Here is a 12,435-nt window from a genome sequence, read left to right on the forward strand (position 1 = left end):
CCATACTGAGATACAGCTGGTGAGTATACTCTAAATGACACAGCGTTAAAAGTCCACCAGTATCCTGGGACACAAGTGAGCTTTCTTAAGGCTCCACAGGAAGTGAGGGCGCTACTGCGCCTTTTTGATGAGGGTGGAGGAGGTGAGAGACCAGGTGAGATCATCTGAGATGTGGACACCAAGGAGTTGTGAAGCTTGATACATGCTCCACTACAGCTCTGTTGATGTAGATGGGGGCATGTTCTTTGCTCCTGGCATGCCTGAAGGCCATGATCATCTCCTTGGTCTTTTGGGTAAGCAGCCAGGTGCTGGACCTTGTCCCTGTAGGTCGTCTCGTTGTCTCCTCTGATCAGGCCTACTACCGTGGTGTAATCTGCAAACCATGTGCAAGAATGCAGTCATGGATGAAGAGGGAGTTCAGGAGAGGGCTCAGCATGCAGCCTTGTGGCACACCAGTCCTCAAGGTGATTGTAGAGGAGATGAGGTTCTCTAACTTCACAGATTTGGGTCTGTTAGTCAGAAAGTCCAGAGTCCAGGTACAGAGAGATGTGTCAGTACCAAGCTGACTAAGCTTGGAGATCAGCTTGCAGGGGATCATGGTGTTGAATGCTGAGCTGAAGTCAACAAACAACATTCTAACATAAGAGTTGGGGCTGTCTAGGTGGGTCAGGGTGGAGTGGAGTGCTGTGCAGATGGTGTCCTCTGCTGACCTGTTGGTGGGATTGGCGAACTGATGGGGGTCCATGGTAGGGGGCAGAAAGGATTTCAGATGCAGAAGCACCAGTCTCTCAAAGCACTTTGCAATGATGGGTGTGAGTGCAATTGGGCAGAAGTCATTCAGGGCTGTAGCAGTGCTAGAATAAATGTACATAAAATGATTATCACAGTATTGCTCAACTTTTACTAACCCTGCAGGAATGCAGAAACTTGTGTTTTTCTCACAGGAGCTGAGATCATACCTCCGGAAGATAAGCAACGACCTTCGAAGAGGAACATGAAGACAGGGAGGAGACGGAAATTAGATTACTTCGGTTATGAACTAGCTTCTCAAAGTGTTTGATGTGTCATGTTTCAGAGGTGTACCTTGAATATGATTATACAATAAGCATCTATCCACTACGTTGCAGCTGTGTGTTCCCCACCCTTTAGAGCTGCAACGTCATGTAACTAGGGACCACCCTAAGGAAATAAAGATGGGAGAACAGAGGAGATACGGCAGAGCAGGTAGAGAATGTAACTGAACATATCTCTGTCTGTTCTCCTTGCAAGTAAAATGAGCGCTGTTGTCCTTTGTCTTTCTTCCCTGTGTGTTTAATAATGTTCTAGGTGGCTTAAACCTGACAAGCAGTGGAGTGCTTTGGCACAGGCACGATGGTGGTGGTCTTAAAGATTGTGGGGACAGTCTGGGCCAGGAACAGAATGAAGATGTCTATAAAGACCCCAGCCAGCTGCCCTGCACAGACTCTGAACACACGGCCAGGTATTCCATCTGGGCCAGCTGCCTTTTGTACATTCACCCTGCTCAGGGTGGCATGGACATCAGAGCTGGAAAAGTGAGAGAGGCAGTTCACCAGTTGGGGGATCTGCTTTGAGGGCGACCTCCTTGTTTCCCCGGTCAAAGTGAGCGTAGAAGTGGTTGAGCTCATCAGGGAGGAAAGCACAGCTGGAGCGAGGCAGAGTCCTGGGTGGTTTGAAGCTAGTGATGGTCTGTATACCTTGCCACATGCGGTGGGGGAGTTGAACTGCTCTTCAATTCTCTGTTAGTATCTGTATCTAGCTTGTGTGAGTCCCCTCCTCAGGTTGGCCCTGGCTGAGCTCTAAGCCTCCTGGTCTCCAGACCTGAAGGCTGCATCTCTGGCTTTGAGCAGGAGGCGAACCCCACTGTTCATCCAGGGTTCCTGGTTGGCGAAAGCGTTTATCTGTTTTTGTGTTGCCACTCTGTCCACACACTTAATGATGTGATCCAGGACAGAGTTGGTGTATGAGTAACTGTTGATCCGTTGGTCTATTGTGGCATGGACAGCAAACACGCTCCAGTCCGTGTCCTGGAAGTGGTGCCGAAGAGCAGAGTCAGCACCCTGCGACCAGATCTTGATGGTCCTCTTTGCGGGTTTCACACGTTTGATGACTTGGGGCGCAATAAGCACTACAAATTTAAGGCTCTGAATAAAAAAAAGAAAATTAATTCACACAACTAAAAGAAATGTTCCAAAGTAACAAGCAGTTCAGAGAAGTGTAGTAGAGTATAAGTCATATATTTCCCAAAAAATAATACTCAGACCAGATAATCGAAAAAAAAAATACTCAAGTAAATGCACTGGATGTATGCACACGTTATCAGCTAAAATGAAATAGGATAAAAAATGGAGTCACTCATTTGTAGGACTCGTGATTAAGGGAAGACTTCTTTTGAAATGAGTCATAATAATTTCGTTTGTAATTGCAAATCAATTACCATATTGATGGGCTATTAATAGTAACATCGGACTCAAACTCGGGTTAAGGGAGCAGCGACTGGTCTGTGCAGACAGTGAAAACTGAAAATGGCTCTTTTTGTATCATTATTATTGTCACAAAGCTGTAGTTGTGCCTCAGCAATGACCTCATTGCTGTCAGTAAATCAGTGTACTCTCACAGCTGTATTTGCATCAGAAGTGGATGGGCGGGTAATCCCCTGATGGCGAGTAGGATGGACGTGTGTGTGTGTGTGTGTTCGTTAAAAACTGTTAATCACGACAAAAGCTGTTAAAAAAAACAAAACAAAACACCACCAAAAACAAACAAACAGCAACAACAAAAAACACAAACCACCGTTTATCAGCCAATCGTGTCGGCTCGGTGACGAACTTCCTGCTCACATTTTCTCGTAGGTCCCAGCATCCTCACCGATGATGGGAATGTTTGTTCCCGTGCAGCCTTCAGCACAGAGGAGGAACCGGCCGCACACACACACAGACTGAGAGCACGGAGTGTGTTTTCAGGCAGAGGAAGCCGACACACACCGAGCCCGGTCGGTCGGAGCCGGATCTAGGAACTACAAATGCTCTTGACTGTGCGTTTCGCCGCTTAGCCCAAGGACGTACGAGGAAGAGCAAACACAGGCGAGACTGAAGAGGGGAGGCGGTGTGGGGGGGGGAGAGGGTGAGGGTGCAGGATCCGGATGGTCCAGGGGAGAGCTGTGGCAAACCTGAAGCGATGAGAGCCCGGAGTGTGTTTGGATACCATGTCTTGAGTTAAAAAAGGACTGACTATCGGCGGAGAAGCTGCAGCGACGCGTCAGAGAAACAGAGGCCGCCCCCGATGGAGCAGGGTGCGCTTTAATCCGGCTGGAAACCTCCCTGACAGGCAGCGACGAGCTACGGCAAAGGGTGAGGTAGCCTGTCCCAGTGATAAGGAGGGAGGGAGGGCGCCTAGCTTGATGTTGACATCAAATTCATCGACAGAAAGTCTAATGTTGCGAAATCTCCCCTCTGAATGTGCCCTTCCTTGTTGCTGCCGCTTCTGCTGGCCATGGCTCGGTTTTCTGATCGCAGAGCAGCCGCGGTAACGTTTGTTCCGGCCCTTCAGCTTTGTTTCTTCTCTTTTCTCTCCTCAACAGGACGCTTTACTCGCATTTGAAGGGATTTATGGGATCGCAAGGTAAACCTTTCAACCCCCAACTAAGTGTCACTTCTGTGCTTGCATGTGCCCGACGCTGGGCTTCCGTATTTTCCTCGTGTGAAGGGGCTTAGTTTCTTTTGTTTACAGTCTGAATCTCTGAACAGCTGATACGTCCTCAGCTATGCTGCCTTACAGCTTGTTGTGTGAGTGTGTGTGTGTGTGTGTGTGTGAGAGAGAGAGAGAGAGAGTGATTGTGAGTGTGTGACGCGCTGCAGCCACTGCAAACAAGTGACCGTGTAGAGATGGTTAGATCAGAAGCACAGATACAGTGCTAAAAAAGCCACTGAAATAGCTTCTTCTTTTTTAAATTTGCATTGCATGAGCTGCTTGTTAAACGTGAATGAAAAGCCTCCTCTGGCACTCCTGTGGCCATGTTGGGGCAGAAGATAGCATCACTTCCCATAATGCATTTCCAAGTAGCAATGTTGGCAAGTGCAACTCCCTTTGGGGGCAACCTCTGTCACTGCATTCATGTTCACACGGGTGTAAAATGTGCGTGTTACAACACTAACATGCTGATGACTTTTGTGTGACTTTGTGCAGTTTCCTCTGATGAGATGAGTGTGCGTGCTGGCCAGGGCAGTGATGAGGTGCTGGTTTCACAGGCGGTGTGGGATTACCTGGCTGCAGCTGGGCGGCCCTGGCTCATTGACTTCCAGCACAAACAGGGGATGAGCGCTGGTATCGTCAGGCGAGGAGAGAGGGGTGGCTGCTGTGCTGTCAGGCTGCAGCCAGTCGAAGGCTTCAGGACCACTGGAGCTGGGGTGATGGATGGATCTATCTCCAGTGAGACACGAAAAGCCTTCATTGACTTATGCCGCTGTGCCCGCAAAGAAATGAGCAAACAGGAGGGGGGGAACAAGAGGAAGAGGGTTCTGCTGCCCTGTGTGGGAGTCTTGGAGCCGAACGGTGAGGGCAGCCTCCTTCAGCCTCTACCTCCTCAGCCCCGGCGCTCTCAAAGGCAGCAGCAAAGGTTCAGGAAGCCTGCTGATGAGGAGGCTTGTGCCATGCTCCACGAGGAGGCACAGAGGAAGGACATGGACTCCAGTTTGGCTTCTCACAGTGAAGTAGAGGACAACAATACATGCTCAATCTGCATGGGTGATATAGTGGTGAAGACTACTCTGGAGAGGTGCGGCCATTCATTTTGTCACTCTTGCCTTGATCAAGCCTTTAAGGTGAAGAAAGCGTGCCCTGTGTGTCGGCTAGTGTATGGCCAGTTGATTGGAAACCAGCCTGCCAACGGTACAATGATAGTAGAGAGAGATCCTGATCTGGAGATTCCTGGCCACGAAGGCCACGGGTGTATCTGCATCATCTACAGCTTCCCTCCCGGCCTACAGGCAGTGAGTAGACCAAGAGCACTGGACTGGACTGTCGATAATCATCTATGGGTGTAATGAAATGAAGATCACAGTTGTTGGGCAGTAGTTCTATCAAATCTCAAAACTGCACTGAATAATTGAAAGAGTAATATGTTTATGTGTGATACGGCAGAAAACCTCATATTTTTCTCAAGTGTAGCTATGGTTGTAGCTAACATTACACACGATCACATCTCTTCCAGCTATCACAGTCTTTTGACGGTGAAAATCTTTGTATGTAGTTGTTAGGATCTTTACCTGACCCAGGACTCTACTCAATATCCAGTTCAAGAAGGAAAACACATCATAGCCTTGACATTTGAATTCAAGCATGGCTAAGAAACTGCTGTTCCACTCAAAGTAATTGGCATTCCCTTCGATGCATGGCTGAATGATGTACAATGATAATTCAAACACAAAATCATCCTCTACTGTATGCCACTGTATGACAAACTCCAGGAATATTTGGTGAAATTAGTTTAGAAGTAGTTTGTTAAAACATTAAAGACTTGGCTCCTAAGGAAGCAAGGCAAATAGCCCAATGCTATTTAATTGGGCCTCGAAAAGTTGCTCTGGTGATTTAATACTGTACTTTTGTGACCTTCTGGTCCTTCTATTCTAAAAACTCCACATATCCTATTTCTCACATTGAAACCAATGGTGTATTTTCTTTCAATGCTGCCTGGCAAGTGCAAATCCTTTTCAAACTTCTAGTTTGCATGCAAGCTTTCTGTTACACATTTGTAGTCTCCAAACTCGAATTGAGAAAAGTCCAATGATTTCCAGTGTTCTCATTCTTAAAACTTTAAAAATTTCTGAGTGACAAAAATCTCACTGAGATTATAAAACAGAGTAAAAGGCATAATGCCTGCTGCACGCAAACACCTGATGAATAAATACAAAACACACAAAAACATGGCAAGCATAGCAAACAGTACACAATAATTGTACTAGCAAAATGTCTCAGGCCCTAACAGGCACACATTTGACTTAAAATCCTTAATATCCTTTTAAACTGAGTTCGTTTGTAGCTTTACCTTTTCTCTCTTCTGCCAACAGCCAGAACACCCAAACCCCGGTGTTCGGTACCCAGGAACAGACCGTGTGGCCTACCTCCCTGACAGCCCTGAGGGGAACCGTGTGCTGGGCCTACTGCGCCGCGCCTTTGAACAGCGCCTTATCTTTACCATTGGTACCTCCATGACTACGGGCATGCAAAATGTCATCACCTGGAATGACATTCACCACAAGACCTCAATATGGGGAGGACCCCGCTGGTACGTATCGCCTTTTAGTTGGAGCCAAAATGCCCATGGGGATTTGATTTGGCAATAGTATAACAACTTCTCTAATGGGTGCAGCTTGGGGGTGGGGTGGGGGGGGGGCAGGTTTGTAATGACTGACAGATGTAATTGAAGTCCCTGACAAGAAAATAATATCAGTTGATGTCCTTGGCTAGAAGGCGCAATTGCTGCCTGAACTCCTACAAATGCAGTGATGGCTCTTTTATTTCTCCTGACAGCTTTGGCTACCCAGACCCTACTTACCTGGTACGAGTGACAGAGGAGCTCAGAGAGAAAGGCATCACGGCAGACTGACGACACAGAAGTGACAGACTCTTCCAGGACTTTGTAAGAATTCCCGAGTGTCTTTGTCCTTGTGGAGGACATGACTCGGCTCCAGGTTTCGCTCTGAGACTGCCCATTCCTTAAAGGATAGCTGACACATGGCCCTCAGCAGACACGCGTCTAATGCTGCAGCAGAGCCCACATCACTCCACTAGCTGTTCCTCTGTTCGTTCATTTTCCTCCAGAGTAAAGGTTAACCCAGTGCTACATGTGGAAGAAAATACTGTATCACAATCCTCTACCTGTCACATTTGGCAACAGGACAGATATCTGATGAGAGCATTGTGGGGGGTCGGAATTCATGGTACTTAAATGTTATTTAGGAAATCTAAGTTTAATGTTATAAAGACGACTTATGTTTTTTAATGTTTATTTTTACTTGGGGGAGTCCTTTATTTCTTCGAAGCACACATTCTTTGTTTCATCTCCCCAGAAATGTTTGTTGAATAAGTCTCTAATTTGATTGTTAATAATTACTTGTGCTGAGGTCTTTATGGCAAAATAGCACTGTTTGAATAGAAATAATTCATTTTCTGAAGTAATTGCAATCTAAAGCACTCACAGGCACTTTGGTAAGGCAGTTTGTTTTTCAGTGAAGTAAGAGTCACGGCTTTTGCTTTCCCTGCGTGGAAAAGTGCTTCAGGGCAAACAGGTTCATGCAGCCATCAGCTATTACCTTGGCGACTACGAGTTGATGTCAGTTGCTTGAAACTCTTCGTTTGCATGTGATCTCTTATTTTTTCCCCCTCCATGTTAACCAAAATGGGAAGAATGTTAAATGTCTCATTGCAGCACATTTTATTACATTCATCAGGAATTCCACCTGGGTTATTTTGTCGCCATCTGTCACACCTGTTATTTCAAGATGTCTCCCAGGTGTTGAGCCCGTTACCTCAGTTGTTAGTAATGTGCTCATCTAATTACCAGATTTAAGACGATGTCAAATGTAAAGGGCATATAGACCACTGAAACCAAATCAAAGGCACAAAAGCTCTTTAAATATCTATGCCTCTGTCCCTTTCAAACTGGGAGATTTGTCTGCTAATGTTCTCATTTAAAATGAGGCGCCTGTAGTAAATTTGTTTATCTGAATAGATAATGTACAATACACAGTGAAAGTATAACAAAAGCAAATGATGCGGGAACAATTGAACTGATTTAAGGTGGGCGGGATACTGATTTTGTTGTGCCTTTCTTATATTCACTTTTGATAAAAAAGAAAAAAATTCAAGCATGATGTTACTAATGAATGGTAAGCAGTTTGGGCATATTTTGGTGTTATTTAACAGGTAAGCAGCATTTTGTTTGTAGCTATACTATCTGGCTTTGAGTACAAATACTACACAGTTCATGACAATATGTATACTAATGTGTATTAAATTAACTTCTTCATCATAAACATTATCGTAGTCCAAATGCTGAAAAAAACCCTCAGACAGATACAGCTGTATGTGTGAAAGTGCTTTGTTAAGTACAGTAACCTGCTTGGCTAATGGCTAAATTTGTCATTGATTTGACTGGTCACATAAATCAAATGGCCTTTTATTATGTTTTCATCCCCTTTGTATTTTAGTTAAGGGACCAACTGAAATATTTCTGGGACACAGGAATGTAGTTTATTAAAGCTACTGTGCAAACATTTCTATGCATAACATGACTTAGGAGGAGCCAGGAGAATGGACAGTAGAGAGATTACACATATTACAAATTGATTGTTGAAGAAAAGGTGGAGTTTTAATTTTCTAATTGTGTTGATTCGTACTTTGTTGATATTCAGAATAATGTGCTTTACATTTGAATACTTGAATAAAAAGTTATGTTTGGGTTTGTGTTGAATATTCAGTGTAGGTTCCAAATAAACTAGGTGCACTCAGAAACTGCATAACATACTTGTGTCCATTTGGAAAATGTCCATTTGGAATGAGTTTAGGCTGTCAAATCAAGATTTGATCTACACTAATGACTTGTGGCACCAAAGATTTTGGGAACACAAGTTGCCGAACTCTGCACTAAGTTGAAATGTTAGAAATGGTCAAAATGGTCAAAAACAAATATTCAAAAGTTGGAATTGGAAGAACAAAATAAAGTAATGTACAGAAATGTCTAAAGAAAATCAAAATATAAAAATCACTTGCATTAAAAGCATTGAAAAGACACACAAAGCAAATGAACAATTAAAATGTAAAGTGGTTCAAAAGAGCTCAATCATAAGCACATGGGTTTTTATTTTATTTTTTTATTTTTTTATTTTTTTACCTGGATTAAAGCATTTCCATATTTGGGGATGATTTAAGTTCTCTTTGCTCTAGTTGTGTGCAACAAAACAACTAAATGCTGCTCCACCATCTCTAGTTTGAACTCTGGGTTCCACTATCTGACCTAAGTCAGTAGATCTCAGAGCCCTACTGGGTTTTATATTTGTCATGTGTCATATCTTAATTCTGCAAAACAACCATTCAGTGATTTGTACATCATTAAAATCCATTCTATAGCTGACTGGGAGCCAGTGTAAAGACTTCAGAACTGGACTAACTTGCTCTGGTCTCTTTGTTGCGGTCAAAATCCAAACAGCAGCAGCATTCTGAATGACCTGCACATTTAATGTTTTTTTTGGAGGGAATCCACACAGAAGTGCACTACAGTAACCTACTGGAGATGAAAACCTGAATGAGCTTCTCCTGGTCTGCGTGGAACATAAAACCCTTCCCCCTGGATACGTTCTTTAGCTCATAGAAGGCTGATTTACTATAACTACTGAAGGTCAGATCTGAGTCTATTAATATGCCAAGGTTTCAGACTTAGTCTTTACATTTTTGAGACAGTCACTCATGGTCACTCCTATTTTGTCTTCATTTGATTGAAGGACATTTTGATTTATCCACTTTTTTTTTAACTTGTGCTTAACAGTGACAGAAAAAGTCATTTAGACTTTAGTCATCTGAGGACAGTGCTAAATTTATCCGCGCGTCATCTGCATAGATCCCTGAGGAACTCCATGTCATAACCACTTGATCGGATACATAACCTCCAATGATCACGAAATAACTCTGCTCCTCCAAAGAGTATCTGAACCATTCTATCCTGCTCTGCTGAATCCTGACCAAGTTTCCAACCCGTTCAACAGTTTACTGTGGATACCACGGTTCCCAAAGTGTGGGGTGCGTCCCACTGGTGGGGAATACATACATGACAGGTGGGGTGCGACAAACCGGAGATTTCCCTTTACTGCCTTTCTTTATTGACAACAAGGATCCTCCATTCAAAACAAAACATCTGCGCACAACCTCAAACCAAAGTGCGAAAATAATGACTAACATTGGCATGTTAATTGCAGTAAAATAATGAACTTTCACACCAAGGGTCAGCAGGTGAGTGTGGCCTATCATGTCATAAAAATTTTGACACGGACCCCAAAGTTGACGATAATAAGAACGTGACGTTACGTCATTAAATATGAAAGTTTTAATCTTGGTGTATTTCATCAGGATTTTGCTGGAGGATGGGCGCAGGTGGGAGTTTGAAAATTCCCACTTGAATGAAATGAATGAATGAAAAATTTGAGAATCACTGCTCTATATGTGGTGTGGACAGAAGCCTGGTTGAAATTTGTGGAAAAAAATCCTCTTGAGTCCAAGAAATCACTGAGTTGATTAAAAACCACTTTCTCAATGGTCTCGGTTATAAAAGGAAGATTTAAGATAGGCCTGTCGTTGTTTAACATCGTTGCATCCAGAGTTCTCTTTTTTTAAGAGTGGTTTAATGGCAGCGACTTTTAGGGGTTTAGGAGATGTGCCTGATTAAAGTCAGCTATTTATTATTTGCTGCAAATCTGTTTGGAAGGAGTTCACAATAGATCTATTGTGGTGAAGGAAAGTCAAGTAAAGGAAAGAATATCCAAATAAAATCTTTTAAAAGTTATCTTATCTCACCCTGGAGGTGCACATTATTAAAGATTAAGAATCTTAGCCTATAAATGAATGAATTACTCCGCCAGAGGCCATTACATTTTCATTGGTACTTGTGTATTTCAGCTTTCACAAGCAGTATCAGTTATGGACCTGTTCTTTTACTGTCAGTATTCGGCAGATTAAAGCGTTGCAGTGTGTTGAGTGTACATTTTTAATTAGGGCAGTCCTTCACAAAATTGCTAAAACTTTGGCAAAGTTTCACTTTTGTAAAGAAATTAACTCCAAAGTGATATTCAGTTTTGAAAAGCTAAAAGGTTTCTCATTTAGGGTTGCTGTCTGCTTCTTCATGATAAGGCAACCTCTCAGTACTACTACTTATGCAAAAAGTAATTTAAACAGTCAATAACAAGTTAGTGGTATGAACTCATCCAGGTCCTTTTGAACACTATGCCTTTAACTAAGAGGTAATAATGATCCACTGGGTATTGATTCAAGACCGTCATAGCAAATGATTGTTGCAGTAAAAATAAGTCTATGCTATGACCAGGAACCTTTAGTCCAACATTCATTAGTACAAACTAACAGTCTGACAAGTTTTCGTGAGTCAGGAAGATGTGCCCAAAAAGTACTTAGACTGAGTTTTGTTCAGTAGGAGTTATTCCTGTGAAAATTGGAGGAATAGATATATATACAAGCTAACCTCTGTCCTTGTCTTTTTCCTTGTTACCCAAAAGAGGATAGAGTCTCTCTTTTCCCTAAAATCCAATGGACACTTTTTTCAAAAATAATGGCCTTTTCCCCCCTGATGCAATTCTTGGTTTCACCGCCAGGGACACTCCTGAGTTCTAATGGTGTCACATTTTTCCCATGTATGGGTTCAGGTTCAACTCAACTGGAGTCTCCACTGTTGTTTAAAAATGAAAACAAAACAAGAAACTAGTTCCAGTGAATACACAAAATAAGTTGCATTGGTGATTACCAGTTCAGTAGGAATTAGCATCTCTTGGCAAGCACACACACTGTACTTTCCCTGGTGCTTTCTAGATGTGACTTTTTTTAATGCAGTTTTCCCATCACTCTACAATTCTGTAATGGCAGAATATTTATTTATGCATTCACAAATAAATACATTAATTAATTAATTAATTAATTAAATGCTGATGTACTAAAAATTTTGGCAGCATTAGTCAGTATTTGATATGCTTGCGTGTCTGGTTTGAGTTTGAAGATGGGCCAAGTGTTGGAGATCACAATGTAGGAAATACATGTTATAGGCAAAACCCTTGGATTTAAAGTGGTCAGAAAACATTACCAAACCTTACAGGTGCTAACTATGCAGGAAAAATGTCCTGTGCCCGTGTTATTTTACTGTATTTAATTTCTACTAGGTCTAAGATGAATTGACACGCCTCAACATACATACATACAAATGTATTGAATTGTGATTAACAAAATAATAGGTCTCGATTGATGCCCTAACAAATAATACTTTAATGGCGGCCTTTTAATTGACCGCAATTAACGCTTCCCAGGTGACAGCCCTAATTCACATGCATTAAAATGCACAAGTGCCGTTTTATTGTTACAGCTGGCTGTAGTGATGGTAATTTCCACGTGTCTGCTTCGTGTCACTGTTATCAATATTATTTTATGCTTCATTGGCATTGTAACGATGAGATCTCAATTTCAACCGTTCTGGCGATTCAGATGAGCACTTTTTTTTTTAAGTTTAAGTTTTAAGTTAATGGCTGTTTTTCCACTTTCCCTGTGGAAAAAGAGTGCGCCTTTAAAACAGGCCTGTGAACAACAACTTCTCGGATTCGCTCCACTTCCTCGCACATGGCCGCGCGGTGACACCCACAGGAAATGAGCAGA

At 42.8% G+C, this 12,435-nt stretch overlaps 1 protein-coding gene across 2 annotated transcripts; it reads left to right on the forward strand.

Annotated features, from left to right (window-relative positions):
- Window positions 1-2,864: 2,864 nt before the first annotated feature.
- On the forward strand, window positions 2,865-8,476 carry dtx3 (deltex E3 ubiquitin ligase 3). 2 transcript variants are annotated; one of them, XM_029507248.1, is made up of 5 exons: window positions 2,865-3,368; window positions 3,599-3,639; window positions 4,204-5,006; window positions 6,084-6,301; window positions 6,547-8,476. In XM_029507248.1, exons 2-5 carry the CDS (start codon window positions 3,627-3,629, stop codon window positions 6,620-6,622), a joined length of 1,110 nt encoding a protein of 369 aa, XP_029363108.1. In that variant the 5' UTR covers window positions 2,865-3,368; window positions 3,599-3,626; the 3' UTR covers window positions 6,623-8,476. The 2 variants fall into 2 exon arrangements, with proteins under 2 accessions (XP_029363108.1, XP_029363109.1); XM_029507249.1 differs by lacking the exon at window positions 3,599-3,639.
- The last annotated feature ends 3,959 nt before the right edge of the window (window positions 8,477-12,435 follow it).

Source organism: Echeneis naucrates, chromosome 7 (genome assembly GCF_900963305.1).
Source record: "Echeneis naucrates chromosome 7, fEcheNa1.1, whole genome shotgun sequence".
NCBI lineage: Eukaryota > Metazoa > Chordata > Actinopteri > Carangiformes > Echeneidae > Echeneis > Echeneis naucrates.